This window comes from Lissotriton vulgaris, chromosome 7, assembly GCF_964263255.1.
Source record: "Lissotriton vulgaris chromosome 7, aLisVul1.2, whole genome shotgun sequence".
Lineage (NCBI taxonomy): Eukaryota > Metazoa > Chordata > Amphibia > Caudata > Salamandridae > Lissotriton > Lissotriton vulgaris.
In genome coordinates, this window is record NC_141695.1 from 1,588,789,926 (window position 1) to 1,588,805,975 (window position 16,050).

At 42.8% G+C, this 16,050-nt stretch overlaps 2 protein-coding genes across 4 annotated transcripts in view; one reads left to right on the top strand and one right to left on the bottom strand.

Annotated features, from left to right (window-relative positions):
- RTF2 (replication termination factor 2) overlaps positions 1-16,050 on the top strand; it is a 429,729-nt gene that overhangs the window by 176,547 nt on the left and 237,132 nt on the right. The window lies entirely within an intron of this gene.
- LOC147706042 (putative beta-1,3-galactosyl-O-glycosyl-glycoprotein beta-1,6-N-acetylglucosaminyltransferase 7) overlaps positions 12,691-16,050 on the bottom strand; it is a 59,462-nt gene continuing 56,102 nt past the window's right edge. For both annotated transcript variants that reach the window (XM_086932492.1, XM_086932493.1), the window contains exon 4: positions 12,691-14,602. In XM_086932492.1, the coding sequence (XP_086788618.1) occupies positions 14,364-14,602 (239 nt within the window). In that variant the 3' untranslated portion in view covers positions 12,691-14,363. The remainder of the gene's footprint in view (positions 14,603-16,050) is intronic.

Here is a 16,050-nt window from a genome sequence, read left to right on the forward strand (position 1 = left end):
GGCCCCTATGAACAGGTTTACCCGTCGGGGCCCCTGACTTCTTCTCAGGGGGAGGCTGGGAACCTTTCCCTTGGTTCCCTTGGGGATTACTTTGGGGCCCTTTCTGAGACTCCTTCTGTTTTCCCTTGTCCCCCCCACTCTTCTGCTGGGGACCCTGCCCACCTTTGGCTGAGTCTCCCACTGGACCCTTGTGGACCCTGGTACTGACCCAGCGGTCCGCCTCCTCAGCAAGTTTTCTAGGGTTAGATATCTTGCTATCAATCAGGTGCTGGCGCAGCTCTGGAAAACAGTTATTAGACAAGTGCTCCCAAGCAAACAAATCATAAAGAGCTTCATAACTTTCCACGTTGCTGCCCTTTACCCAACCATCCATGGCTCTGCAAAAATAAGACACATATTCAACCCACGTCGTACCAGGCAACTTCTTACATTCTCCAAAAGCTTGTCTGTACTGCTCGGGGGTTAAGCCATATCGCAACATTAAAGCATCTTTCATATGAGCATACGACATCCTATCCGCTACAGGCATGTCTAACAGGGTATCTCTTCCCTCCTTCACAAAGCGACCCCACAACCCCGCTCCCCAATTCTTCTCAGGGACCTGGTGGGCCAACAATGCTAACTCATATGCTTTAAACCATTGACCAATATCTTCATTCTTATTGTAATCTTTGATCACATCTTTCGGGAAGTAAAACTTACTTTCTGCAGGCTCGGATGGAATGCTGCCACCAGAGGGATTCAACTCTAACTTTTTAGCTTGGATATCCAGTTTCCTCAACCTGGCTTCACGCTCCAAAGCTAACTTTTCTCGCTCAAACTCCAACTTTTTGATCTCTAAATCAGCTTCCCTTCTACCTCTTGCATTTTCTAACTCCAACTGCCCATTTATTTTTAGCCTTGCCATCTCCATGTTGTAAGCTCGCTCTTTCGCCCTTTCTTCTCTTTCATCAGGGGAAAGACCTTTGGAGGAAACACTGCTTCCGGGAGAGGGCATAGGTCCATTCACTGGCACCTCCTCATCCCCTTCCTCTGTGGGTACCACCACCGCATCAGAGGGATTTCTGGACTCCCACCAGGCCTGTAATGCTTTTCGAAAATCATCTTTTCTCGAGAGGCCGGTGGTAGGAACTTTAAACTGGTCGCAAAAGTGTTTCAGCTCATCTTTCTTGTATCTCTTTAGCTTACTCCTCTCGAACTCCTCCACAACAATGATAGCAGGGGCAGTGACTCCGTTGTCACTCATGGTAAAAACTGGCAGTGTTCAGAAAATCAAGTTTCCGGAAAGCGGAGAACAAAAATAGGATCCTTCCGAATCAAATTGTGACTGCGCTATGGTCTGCTTTCACTATGTAGCGCTCACTAATCACTGTACATGGGTCATAAATGCAAAGTCCAAATCCTCACCGCTGACCCACCAATGTTAGAACCGGCTGTCTCTAGTTGGCAGAGGTATGCACTTCTGACAAATAGGGACACTCCTTTTCTAGTCAGGGCAAGGGGATCACACCCTTCGATAACCCCTGCTCACCCCCTCGGTAGCTTGGCAGAGCAGTATAGGCTTATCTCAGAGGCTGTGCGTTAAGCAATTATGACCACATACAGTAACACAGTGAATGCACTACAAATGGACACGACACCGTAGTATTATAAAAATAAGTATTTTTATATAAGGCTTAGCACAAGACCAAATAACGGCAAAACTGTACACAATCGGAATAAATACGTTCGGGAAGGAAAAAGGATAGTTCAAAGGTAGTTTCTTCTTTAGCACAAAAGTCTTTTAGTATCAAGCAAATCTTCTTCTTGGAAACACAGTTCTTAGCAACAGGGTAACTCACACGGGAGCTACACAACGTCGAGGCAAAGATAATCCACAGGTTCGGCGTCGACCGCGAGGAGCGCTGCGTCGGGCCTGGAGCCACACGGACCCCCAACAACACAGTACCTTAGGAAAATGAAGCACACGATGGTCAGCGGCGTCGAGCAATCCGGTGTCGCGTCTCCGGTGTCGATCAGGCCTCAGCAGGCGTTGTCGATGATGCAGTTGCACAGAGTGAGCAGCGCTCACGGCGTCGAAGGGCACACGGTTGATGCGATCAGCAGCGGTGCAGACACGAGGTCCTCTGGAGTTAGAGCCGTACTCCCACTCACTGGCGTTGCTGCTGGCGTCGGTCGGGCCCACCGTCCGGTCATCGTGATTGCTGTTCCTTTCCGAGGTGCTGGATTCACACTTCCAGCAAATAGCACCTTTAGCAGATGAAGTCCTTTAGCCCTGTGACTTCAGCAGGAGACTGGCACTCTTCCAGTCCTTGGAGATTTTCTTAGCAAGCGTGAGAGTACACACCCAGTTCCTCTCTCCTGGTTCCTTGGCAAAAATAAAGAAGCACCGCAGGATTCCCCCAACAACAGCACACTGGCAGAAGGGGTAGGCAGTCCTTTAGATCAGCAGGCTTCTTGTCCTTGGTTACAGGGTTCCTTGTCAGAAGTGATCTAATTTCCTAGTTCAGGGGTCCTTCGCTTATACCCCTTTTCGTCTTTGATCCCTTTGTCTATGCCGGGGATTTCCCAACATCCTGGGTCTGTGGTGGGTGGAGCTAGGCAGTAGCACCTGGCCTATTCATTGAGCCGGGCCGGGTCCTCAGACGCCCCGCAGGAGGTGGAGCCAACATCGATACTGGCCGGAGCAGAGCTATCGCCCTCCTGGCAGGAGGTGGGGCTAGGATCGTCCATGGCAGGTACAGAGCCATCAGTCGCTTGGCAGGAGGTGGAGCCAGCATTGTATCAGGCAAGGCAGGCTATCAACAACTACTCTCCCCCTACTCTCAACGTAATGTCCCACTCATCCCACACTGACTCATCCAGACCTCTTGGAGCCACCCAGCTCCTGTCACACACGCAAGACCAGCAGAAACCAGATATGGTTAGGCAAGAAAATAGACACTTTCTAAAAGTGCTATTTTCGAACCCAGAGTCCAAAAACCATCCACACCAACGGATGCGTAATTAAACCCCGAGTTCAGGGATACCAAACTCGACATTGCACCGTACTCTCCGAGCCAGCTAGGATCATAGCATTAATAATCCCGGCTGCCCATTCTAATCAATGGAGAGCAGGCTACCCCGCAATAGTGAAGCACGAAGATGGCGGGACTTCACTATCAGGACATGCCAACTTGGTCAGGCGTGTCCTACCTTACACTTACAATGCACCCTGCCCACGGGCCTACCATAGGGGTGACTAACATGAAGTTAAGGGAAGGTTGGAGGGGCTGGCAAGTAGGTATACCTGCGCTGCCGGCGTGACAGTACAAGACTGCACGTGGGTCTCGCAATGACCGACCCGTAGACATTCTTTTACGAAGCCGCTCCTGTGGGTGGCACAACACGTGCTGCAAGCCCACGAGCGGCATTTGCATTTACAAGCCCTGGCACTCCTGGTGCACTAGACTAGGGACTGACAGTAAACCAAGTAAGCCAAACATGGATACAATAGATACATTATTTTAACCTAGGGAGCACTTGCGCTATGGCACTGATCAGCAGTGACACGGCGCCCAAAGCATATACCAGCAAAACATCGTAAAACAGTAGAGGCAAACAGAAAAAATGGAGGAGAGACTCAAGCCAATGATGTCAGGTCTAACATTGTCGTACATGCTTTCCTCTCTCTGTGTATCCATTCGATAGGAAAAGTCTCTCATCTTTGGTCAAAAACATAGTCGGCGGCCTTTGGGCCTAGCTGCGTTGATCCACCCCTCTGTGGATGGAACGGACTCTGTTTCAATTCTGTCCTTGGTGCCACTCCAAGTAACCCTTGCACTGATCTAAACCAGGTCTGCACTTGTACTGTTCACCGGAGCACAAGGAAAAAGACTGTGAAGCCTGTAGTTTTTTCAGGTTGAGAAAAACTCTTCGAGATCGTCGGGCTCGACAACCAGAAATGCAGCGCCAAGGCGCTCAACAGATTCCAGATATCTTCGGAGAAGAATCCTAACAGGAAGAGGCGGCAGCTGCGTAAGAAGAGGAGGCCTTCTCGGTCCCAGAATTAGATTCCGACCTCGACATTGAGTTGGAGTCAGAAGACATTCCAGCAGGACAGGGTGTCATGAGCAGCAAAACCCCCATACCCCATAAACTATCTTTTACTAAACATAAGGCTTCTGCACCACCTCTACCTTCAGGTCTTGGTAGGCACTGACACAACGTTTCTGACGCCCAGCCCTCAGGCTCAAATATGAAACAAGTGGTCAAGTCTCTTGGCTCGGGATCAAGCCGAAACAGATCGTCTTTGGACCCGAAACATTCCGCTCCAAAAGCCATATCTGGTTCAGAGCTGAAATCCTCTAGCTTGAAACAAAAGTCTGCTTCGAGCCGAAACTTTCCTCTTCCAAGGACAAGAAGGACAAGTCTGGTTCAGCACCAAAACCTTCGGTGCCTCCATCAAAAGATATTTCACATCCCCCGGAACCAATCTTGGACATTATGAAGGACAGATTAAATCCAAAGTAGAAAAAGCTCTTCATCAATCCAGACACTGGACATATATTAGTTAAAACTCCTTCCAAAAGGAAAGTCAGTTCAGAGGACACTGGATAAAATATCCCACTTAAGAAGAAAGACATTGCTACAAGTCCTATCCATCATACCTTTCCATCCCCTCCACCACCTCCGTCTCCACCTTTATCAATACTTCCAGGCTCAGACGCATTACACACCACAGGGATCTCCTCACACACAGCCTGATTTAGGAGGTGAGGATGATGATGACAATGTTTCTTTACCTACAGATCCATGGGATGATTATAATATTGTTCCACCCATGGATACTGATCCAGACCTATACCCTGCAAAACCTTCACCTCCAGATGATAACGTATCCTATCTGGAGCTGATTTCCAGAGCAGCAGCATATAATGGGGTTATACTGCTTAAAGAGGCCTTAGATGATGATTTGTTATTTGAGACACTAAGGCCATCACACAGAGTTAGTCAGCCTCCCTATGTTAAAAGGCATGATGAGACTTGCAGATGACATTTTTGAGGATCCTGTTTGTGCACGAATCTTAACACCCAGGGTTGTTAAAAAATATAAACCATCACCCTCTGATCCGGTTTTCATTAAAGAACAGCTCCCCCTGGATTCCCTGGTAGTTTTGAATGCTTGTAAAAGAGAGAACTCATAAACATCTGGGGATACACCACCCCCAGATAAAGAATGTAATCTTATTGACGCATCTGGTAAAAGGGTAGCTGCTCAAGCTGCTAATCACCGGCACATTGCCAACACTCAGGGCCTATTAGCTAGTTATGACAGGGCACACTGAGATGAGGTGGAAGGTCTACTTCAGTACCTCCCAGAAGAGCACAAGAAAAAGGCACAAAAGCTATTTCAAGAAGGGAAGCTAATTTCTAACTCTTCTATTAGATGTGCTCTTGATGCTGCTAACACTGCAGCAAGAGAAGTTAACATCAGCATTCTCTTACGTAGTCATGCCTGGCTTAGAATTTTGGGCTTTACACCAGAAGTCCAACAGTCTATTAATAACACTCCTTTTGACAAACATCTTTTCGGACCTTAGTTTGATAAGGCTTGAGAAAATATGAAAGAAGACACGGACGTGGCGGAATCCATTGGAGCGCTTCAGACTCCTTTAAGTAGAGGCTCCTTTCGTCGGTCATTCTATAGGGCATGGTTTAAAAGTACATCCTCAGAACCTAAAACTTCCTCGTATAAGTCCAACACTCAACCTTCTTCTAGTAGAGGCTTCTTTAGAGGAGGGTACATAGGAAACAATTTTAAAGGTGGGGTAAGGGCAAACCAACGTGTAACTCCCATTTCCCTAATAAGCAGTGACTTACCTACGCTTCCCCCTGATCATTTAACACCTGTCGGTGGAAGGCTTCAACAATTTCTCCCCATTTGGCAATCCATAACTTCCGACAAATGGGTGTTAGACATTATCCGAAATGGTTGTTGCCTGGAGCTCACCAGCAATCCTCCCAGCCTACCACCTCACACTCACAAACTCTCGTCCGAGCACCTGCAGCTCCTCAAACAAGAGGTACATGCTCTTTTAACAAAAGGAATTCTAAAAACAGTTCGATTACAGTACCAAGGTTCAGGGGTGTACTCTCTGTATTTTCTAATTCCCAAGAATGATGGCTCCTTAAGACCAATTTTGGATCTTAGGACATTAAATCTGTACATACTTTCTGAACATTTTTACATGGTCATGCTTCAGCAGGTCCTTCCACTGCTACAGCAAGGGGATTTTATGTCCACCCTGGACTTAAAAGATGCATACTTTCATATTCCGGTTCACCCAGCTCATCGCAAATACCTAAGATTTTTTATAGCAGGAAAACCCTATAAAATCAATCAATCCTTAGCAGTCAGGAGGTTTATGCAACTGCTAGGGATGATGGCATGCATCGAAATAGTGCCTCATGCAAGATTGCGCATGCATCCTCTACAGGAGTGTTGAGCACATCAGTGGAGTCTGTCTTACTGGTGTAAACACAGCGCGCCTGGGTGCTGATAACACCTTACACTTGAAAACTGCACATCAGATGCACAGACAAGGGCGCGTACAACTGCTTCTTATTATGTAGATAGGTTGGCTGATCCAATGCCTGGGTAGATATGACCCTTAATATGTGTGGACGTGATGGACGAAGAGTATTGTCACCCAGTACAATTGTATACTGTAAATGACGGCAGAGATTTTCTTTTTGTCTTCCTCTATATCGTCCCCCTCCCCTTTTTCGTACGCTCTTTGCGTGCTCATGTGCCAGATCATCGCCTGAACATGCATTAGAATTGCAAACTAGCCACGGCAATGAGAGTGTATAATGTTGATACATACTGTAATACCCAATGACCTTTGGTGATGGGGGATGCATAATATGTATACAGGCTATTATGTTATGTTAAAAAAATCTTTAAGAAATAATAATAAACTCATTAAAACAAAATAGATGAGTGGAATCAGTCTTTGTCAATTAACAGATCTAGTGTTGGTAGGCAGCTGCGCCCATCGCTCTCTGCAGTGGTGGAACACACCAAACATATCAAAAGGGCGGTCCTTCATCGACCCTATTCCATATATTGTACTAACAGTGGACGCATCCCTCACAGGTTGGGTGCAGTACCCATCTTCACAACTTGACAATTCAAGTCTATGGGACAACAAGTACAAAGGTCTGCATATCAGCTATCTAGAGCTTCTAGCTGTATATATAGCACTGAAAGCATTTCAGTCTCACCTATAGGGAAAGTTGTCCTAGCCTGCACCGAAAACATGACAGCAATGTACAAGAACAGGGGGGACACATTCTTTGCAACTGTCATGCCTCTCTCAGACAATTTGCCGTTGGGCAATTCATCACAGAATCCACCTTCTAGCAGAGCTCCTTCCAGGAGTGGACAATCAAGATTGCGTACCTCCTAAGCAGAAGGCGGGAACAAATTTACGAGTGATAACTTCATCCCCAGGTTCTCTTTTCTTTTTTTAAACATTGGAGATTCCCACAAATAGCTCTGTTTGCCACAGTAGAAAACTCAAAATGTCCAAACTTCGCCTCCCAGTTCCCATTCCCTCTATTCACAGGCAAGGCCCTATGGATGAATTGGTCAGGGATATTTGCCTATGCTTTGCTGCCTCTCCCTCTCCATCCATTTCTGGTTCGGAGGCTCAAACAAACATCCCTCACACTGATTCTAATAGCTCTCACTTGGGCTCATCAGCCGTGGTTCACAACACTTTTAGAACTGTCAGTAGTTCCACATCAAAAGCTACATCTTAATTCCCCTCTTCCCTTTCAGAACCATGGAGAAGTCCGACATCCAAATCCCAAGGCACTCAATCTAGTTATTTGTCTCCTGAAGTCAGAGTTTGGATATCTTAACTTGCCACCAGAATGTATGATGATTCTAAAGGAAGCTAGAAACCAGAGCATGCAATGCAGCAAAATGGAAAAGATTTTTTTTATATTTCACTAATAACAATATTAATCCACTAGATGCATCTACTCAAAATATCATTTGTTACCTTCTGCATTTACAGCGTGCTGGTTTAGCCTACACTTCCATTTGTTTACATCTTGCAGCAGTAGCTGCATATTTGCAAAACAGACATCTTTCTTTGTTCAAGGTTCCAATAATTAAAAGCGTTTGTGGAGGGTCTTAAGAGAATAATACCACCCAGGGGACATCCAGCACCAGTTTGGAATCTGCACCTTGTGCTTACAAGGCTCATGGGTCCACCTTTTGAGCCATTACACAACTGTCCACTACAGTTTCTTTCATGGAAAGTGGCCTTCCTCATTGCTATCATTTCATTGAGGAGAGTTGGTGAGCTACAGGCTTAAACCTTAGAGGAACCCTTCTTTCAACTTCATAGAGACAGGGTAGTTCTTTGTACCAACCCAAAGTTCCTTCCCAAAGTGGTTTCTGCTTTTCATATCAACCAATCAGTTGAGTTGCCTGTGTTTTTTTTCCTCAACCTGATTTGGTAGCAGAGCAAGCTCTTCATATTCTTGATGTCAGAAGAGCGCTATTGTACTACTTTGAAAGAACAAAAGATTTTCGCGAAAGAAAACCGTTGTTTGTTACATTTGCTACACCTCACAAATGCAATCCCATGTCTAAATCAGGTATTGCAAGTTAGATAGTTAAGTGCATTCAAACCTGTTACACTAAAGCTAAGCGAACTTTATCTATACCTCCTATATATATTCGTAAAATAGGAGCATCTAATGCCTTTTAGGTAACATCCCTATAGCTGATATTTGTAAGGCAGCAACATAGTCCACACCACACAATGTTACCAAACATTACTGTGTGGATTTGTTAGCACGTCAATAAGCCAATGTAGGGCAAGCAGTGCTAAAAACACTTTTTCAAACAGCTGCAACATCTACTGGTTAGCCACCGCTCTGGAAGAATGCTGATATATATAGTGTACGTAAAGCATGTGTATCTACAGCACACATGCCTCAAACGGATTATGCTACTTACCCAGTGAGCATCTGTCATGGCATCTAGAGCTGTAGATTCACATGCGCCCTCCCAGATCCCCGGGCACCTGTAGCTGTTGCAGTTTTGCATTATTACATTATGTACACATGGACATCTCTGTACTACACCTACTTGCTCCATTCTCACCCTCTCGTGGGGAAATAATCTAACATTAGAGTTGATGCTCATGCGCACTATCACCGAAAGGAGAAGTCACCTTACTTAGTGACTAAGAAAGACTTCTTCGAAGAAAAAACAACTTGCAAGCATCCGGACCCAACACTAGATGGCAGGAGTATGCAAAGCATGTGAAACTACAGCTCTACATGTCAAGAACAGATGCTCACTTGGTAATTAGCAAAATCATTTTACCCTCACCCCAGTTAAGGCGTCCCCCCCCCCCCCCCCCCATTGACTGATCTGCACAATTTGGAAATTGTAGGGAGTAAGCTAAACATGTTATGAGTTTTCGTACAAATTTGTTGCACTGCTCAAAAAATTATTAGCAAATCAAAAAAAACTTTTCAACATTCAGGATATCTCTAAATTTTACACATTTTTCAAAAGCTAGTATCTGAAAAATAACTGAAAGGGTTTAAACCTAATGAACTAGAGCAAAGGCACTTCTCTAAGTAAAGTTCTACTTTCATGCCAAATCTGGGATAGTTTTCTATGGGAACTAAGATGTGTAATGCATACCCTTATACACCCCCTCCCCCACCACTGTTCACTTTATTCTCCCTGCAGGGATCTGTACGAAATTTGCATGCCAATCTTATCCAGATTCACCAGGAATGTACAAGATTTCACCAAGATGTGTCAAATAGTGCAAAATTTATTAGCAATCTAAAAAAATCCTTTTCAACATATTATATATTCACAGAAAAAACACAGTTAAAGTGAAGTTGTTCTTATAACTCTTAGAAAATTGTTACAGCTATCTAACCTCTGCGTTCACTGTGTTTATTTCAGTAAATGTTAAAGTTATGGTCCCAAAACAAAATCTAAAACCACTGAAATTCACCAGTTATGATTAGGTAGAGAAATCATAATTTGTGTCCCGGTCATGCACTGCTCATGATTGACTGTTAAATTACATCATTGATGACATCACTGATGACATATCCTATTATATAATTTTTTATATGCATCTACAATAGTGCTGTACACATTAGATTTGATTTGTGTATTAATGTAATGATTTTGATTCATCTGTCATATGAATGGAATATTTTCGTAATGAAGCGTTTTCGAAGTAATGTTTTTGTTGTAGCATTTGTTTTTGTGTCTTGCCAGAGGCAGCATTTATGTGCTGTTTCTTTGAGGTCCATTGTACCTTAAACTTAAAATAGTCTTAGAGCCTACCCATTACTTACTATTGGTTTGCATCTTTGTCACTCTAACTTCTTTTGTCTTCATTGGTCAGCTGTAGCTGGACTGGTTTAGTTTACCTGCCGATCTCGCTCCAGACTGCTTTGGGAGGATTTGATTTTTACTTATTCAGATTTTACACACATGCCACAATGATGCACTCCACAATGCACCACTCCACAATGCGCCACTTTATGACACTCCACTCCAGCCTCTGACACTCCACTCCAGCCTCTGACACTCCACTCCAGCCTCTGACACTCCACTCTGCTGTCTGACACTCCACTCTGCTGTCTGACACTCCACTCTGCTGTCTGACACTCCACTCTGCTGTCTGACACTCCACTCTGCTGTCTGACACTCCACTCTGCTGTCTGACACTCCACTCTGCTGTCTGACACTCCACTCTGCCTGACAATCTACTCTACCTGACACTCTGTTCGACTATAGCTGATCCTCTACTCATTCTACTCCACAACACTCTACTCTATGCCTTTGTACTCTACATCTCTCTACTTTACTCAACGCCGCCCCACTCGGACACTCTCTTCTCCACGCCACTCTCCTCAACTACACCTCACTCTACAACACTCTACTTCACTCCACAGCACACATAAATACAAACACCGTGACTGGACTCATGGCTTCAGTGAGTCTGCTACCTCAAGCAGGATAAAAATTTGTGTTACGAATGAGAGAGAACATTTGTCTGCTCTCCGAAAAAAAATATGCCCATTTGGTTGTGTCCAGATATTTTAGAAAGGACAGTGGCTGATGCTTGAACACAATTTTGTACAAAATCCTCAGTATTCTTTTGCTATTCCAGCAATTCCTTCTATTAACTTTAAAAATCTTTTGGGAACAGTTTGAACACATTTAAAATACATCTGAAACGATTTCTTAATTTAGTTGCTATTTAAAGTTTGTTTCAAAGTGGAAAATACCAACTTTTGCAGAATTTTTTCAATATTTGTTGCCTTTCGAGGCTCAGAAAATACTGATCATGCAGGTAAAGTACAGGGTAGGTGGCAAACCTACCGTTACCACTTTTGAGTGTGCAGACAGTGTCGCCTATCTACACAACGACATACTGAAACAAGCATTGGCAAAGCGAATTAAGTCTTTACATACGAGAGAACTATTGGCTTTCTCAATATTTTTTTAGTCCTGTTGTGCACGGCTGAACGTAAAAGAAAGAACTCGATGACACAAGTTTCTTTAAACTGAATATATTTGCTATTGATATGTACGTATCTTATTTTAAATATGATGGGTTTTTTGGCTCAGAAAAATTGTCTGTATATTGCTTAAGGAGGTATATGTGTTCTGTTGTGCTCGATTATATATTGAGGTGGGAATATGGGTTTCTGACACATATGCTGTCTCTGTTGGGTGGTGTTTGTTATGTATGGTAGAGATTTGCTGTAATTTGATATTACGTGTTTCGATTTTTATAACTTTTGAGTTTATTTTTGTGGTGGTGAATGGTGACCGTGAGAATGTGGATGTGTATATGTTTGTTTCATGGTTGTAGCTGCAAAAGGGGAGATGTGTTTCTATAGTAGCAGTTACACAATCATCACTTGGTGCATTTTTAGGCAAATTAAATGGTAGTGAACTAATAATGACCTTGTCATTTGTTGCCATACTATAATAAAAAGTAACATTAATTCAATATTAATGTACTTAGTACACTTTTAATGCAAAGTGAACAAAGCAGTGGTATCTTTTGATAATGTAAGTTGTTTCATTTGAGATGCAATTAGTGATTTCATGTGTAAGGTCATGGGCAGGGCATGATGAACAAGAGTTATGATAAGGTTACCTAACCATACCTGGTGAATTTAAGTGGATTTCAGATTTTTATTTTTATTAGAACGTAACATAATTTTTTTTTTTTTAGATAAGAAATATTTATAAATTACACACACACCACCTCCTCCTCCTCCTCCTCCTCCTCCTCCACCTCCTCCATCATTGAAAGAAGGAATACATTTTGCAGAAAATGTTCTGCTTTGAAGCAAAGGGTGATGAATTAAAATCAAGTATTTACTTGGAAATCCCAGGCCTTAACAGACACACCTATTTAGGGGAGTAAGATCTTCAGCAGGTCTGGCATGACCTTTTCGCAAATGGCAAGGAGTTTGTGTGATACCTGGCCAGAAGGCCAGTGTTTTCTTGGATGCTGAAGCTGTTCTAGCCATTCTTCCAAGTATGCAGAGGGATGCTGGCCTGACTGCATCATTAAGTGAAGTGTGACCATTTCCTCCAACCTTTGCTGTTTCTGGGCATCCTTATTTCTTTTGAGAGCTGCCTCGTACGTTGGATACTTAAGCTGGTAGTACAGCTTTTAAAATGTGGTGGTATCTAGAATGCAAGTGATTTTCAACATTTCTGAATTTGACAAAAAAGAAAGCCCCTGCTTTGCTCTTTGGTGGCCCACCACCAACGTACGAGTAAAAAGTCCAAGGTAACAGATAGCTTCAGGTCTACAAACTGTCTACTGACATAGGACGTTTGGAGTGGATTGGTGTCAAGCTATCACTGAGAGTGGCCAGCATTATCTTGCCATGCAGTGAGGAGTGTGGCTCCTTGCTGTAATCTCATGTGAAACAAAAGTGTGCCCCATAGCACTAGATAAACCTTTTATCTTTTATAGCTGCTTCGTTTTCTTCTATTGTGGCGGCCTGTAGAAAATCTTGTGTACAATGCTGATTATTAGTGCCACTTCTGCATGATTTGAGAGGGTACTGTTGTGGCCAGTATTTATAAAGCTGAATGTAGGGTTTAAGAGACTTTGACAAGGGGTTGTGTTTGTATGTGTCTGTTTATCTGCCAGTCAGTTCCTTCCGTCAAATGTCTGCCCCTCCATCTTTAACCTCTTTGTAACCCGCTTCACCCCCTACGCTGGTCCTAGCAACAAGGGATAATTGAAATGTTGCTTCTGGTCGAAGCAATAACGTCAAGCTCTTGTATGATCCTTCTCCGAGTGCCAGAGATAAATAAACAATTGACCACGGTGGGCAGTGTGCCTGGCAATTGCATTTCTATGCAATAGTAATTACTGTAATTACACTAATTTACTTGAACTAATTTGTAGAAACCGATGAAGCGTTTTCTTTAAACAGTTGCGTGTATGCCTAATGTAAATAATATAGCTACCTTGTAACAATGGTAATATCATTCAACTAGACCATACGTTTTCAGATGAAAGAGTCAGTGTCATCCATTTGTAAATAATCTTATCCACAGTATACTGTCTTGTAGCAGGGATGGTCTACAAAGCTGAATCTACAAACCTCTTTAGGGTGGATTTGTCAGAGATGTTACAGTCTTGATCCAAGGTCACTGAAAATGGTATATGTGCACGAAATGGCCCCGAGAGATCAGAGCCTGAGCTAGCAATGGTTTCATTTTGACACTTCGTATAGCTTTTACATTACATTTTTTTATTAATTAAATGTTCCTTTAGGGCAGCAAGCTAAAAAATATCAGTAGATAAATTCCATCCTATGTTAGCACTTTTAACAGCTGGTAGGCATGCTCATCGTTGTACACAATCAATAAGGATTACTTGTAACCATGATTTTACAGGAAAAATAGATATTATTTTTTTAAGATCATTTTTTTTTCGTAAACTTTATTGTAGCTGTGACCAAATAGAAGAGAGTCAAAGAGGTTGACGTGTTCTGTACAAAAAAGGTCAAAATTGCAGTTTGCTTTATTGGAGGTTTCCTTATATTGTGGGCTACAGTAGTCAAAAAATCATCTTGATGGCTCGATTTCCTCTTCACAGATAATTTAAAATCTTAGCTTGGCTTTTGAGCTCTTTGTCTTGCGTTTGTTTAAATTAAATTCCATCATCCGAGGGTTAGCCATATAAGGGGCACTGGCAAATAGTACTTCTCAAATTGTTTAGGACCAAGGTTTGTAGTTTGAAGCTGCAGATAATCTTCCTTGCCTTTCTTGTTTACCCATCTCTTCCAGCATCTAATTTCATATTAAAGTGGCTGTGTTTTGTATGCTGCCAATGTGGCTGTACTCGGACTTCCGCCTGCTTCAGTACTTTAAGTCTGAAGCGGCTCTCTAAGCATTCTGTCACAAGAGGGTATTTGAGAGGCTCAAACTTGTTGGCAAATATATGAGGTGTTTCAATGATCCATTTTAAATCCCCGAGTCCATAGATGCATATGTCTCGAACATAATGGCCTGTGAAAATAGAAAGTCAGAGAATTAACTGCATGTAAACAACACCGTCTACCTGATTAGCAATTTATTTCCTCTAGGATAATCATTATTACCATACATTATGTATTTCCTTTTGTAATACACTAGCTCAGAGGCAATAGTTTACATTTATGTATCTGTTTGAAGGATGTCTTCGCACTGTCACGTGACTAGAGGACTCCTGGACCGGTTTGATACAATTGTTTGGGTTTCAAAATATCAAAAGACCTCCATTAGAACAATGTGTACAAAAATGTATTAATTTATATCTTGTGTAGCTTATGCTCGTTTCGGGTTCTGGCAGATGTCCTTGACACCTGTCTCTGTTATTAACAGTTGTATTTAACTTTTGTTATGCATTTTTAGACTTCGAATTGGCATGCGGCAGAGTTGTGTGAAAATGTCTCCTAACAATCCATTTCTCAACATCCTAAGGAAAATTATTGGTTGTATATGACTTCGGAGGAAAAGAACAGTCCTTGAGAAAGCGTTTCTGACCACTCTTCTCATTGGAAACATTTATTTGAAATTAGTATCATCAATGTCTTTACCTCTCCCTTTTTGCTCCCTATTAGCGTCCTTGTCTTCCCTTTTTAGATGGAGCCTGGGCAGGCATGCTCTGCCCTGTAAGGCATGCTGTATTGAGGTATGACATAGAAGCTCCGCCCATTTCCCACCCATCTTTTCAGTTGGCTCCTGTTACTGTCCTTTCAAAATCTTTGATTTTCATTCATGAATAGGCTTAGTAGCCCTGCCTTGGTACCGACTTGTCTGCATTTGTAACCTCCCATAACGATCGGACTTTTTACTTGTGTTGTTACACGGTGTATTTTATCTAGTCGGTGATCACTTTTTTTAATGATCTTCCCTATTCCACCTACATCGTCGCAGCACGCCGCTACCTTTTATATTGTTATTTGTCATGTATTTTTTCATTTCCAGTGTGGTCTGCTTTAACTATAGCAACTGCGTTTATTTTATAATTTAATTTACGCCGCTGTCCTCTTTCACTTTAGCGGCTGCGCGTATTTATTTATTTATTTATTCATTTAATTGTAGTGGCCACGCTACAAAAGCGTTCTTTATTTGTTTATTTTTACACTATGTGTAAAAGCTCCCCATTCGCACTTTCACTTTAATGTTGTCCACGCCCTTTTCTTTAGACACTGCTCACGGTAACCTGAATATGGTTAGCAGCACCTAAACAAAGGGGCGCAGCCACCATTAAAGTGGATTTGCATTTGCAAGCGTTTGAGCTGTTAGCATTAGAAATGAAAATGCTTTTTATACATTTATTGCTTTGAAAAAAACATAAATAAAAGGCATTATCATTTACAATTCCAATAGCTTAAAATTTCGCAATTGCGAGACCTATTGCATTGAAAATGCTGGTTAGGTCTTGGCTACCGACAGATCTATTGTTTCCAGGA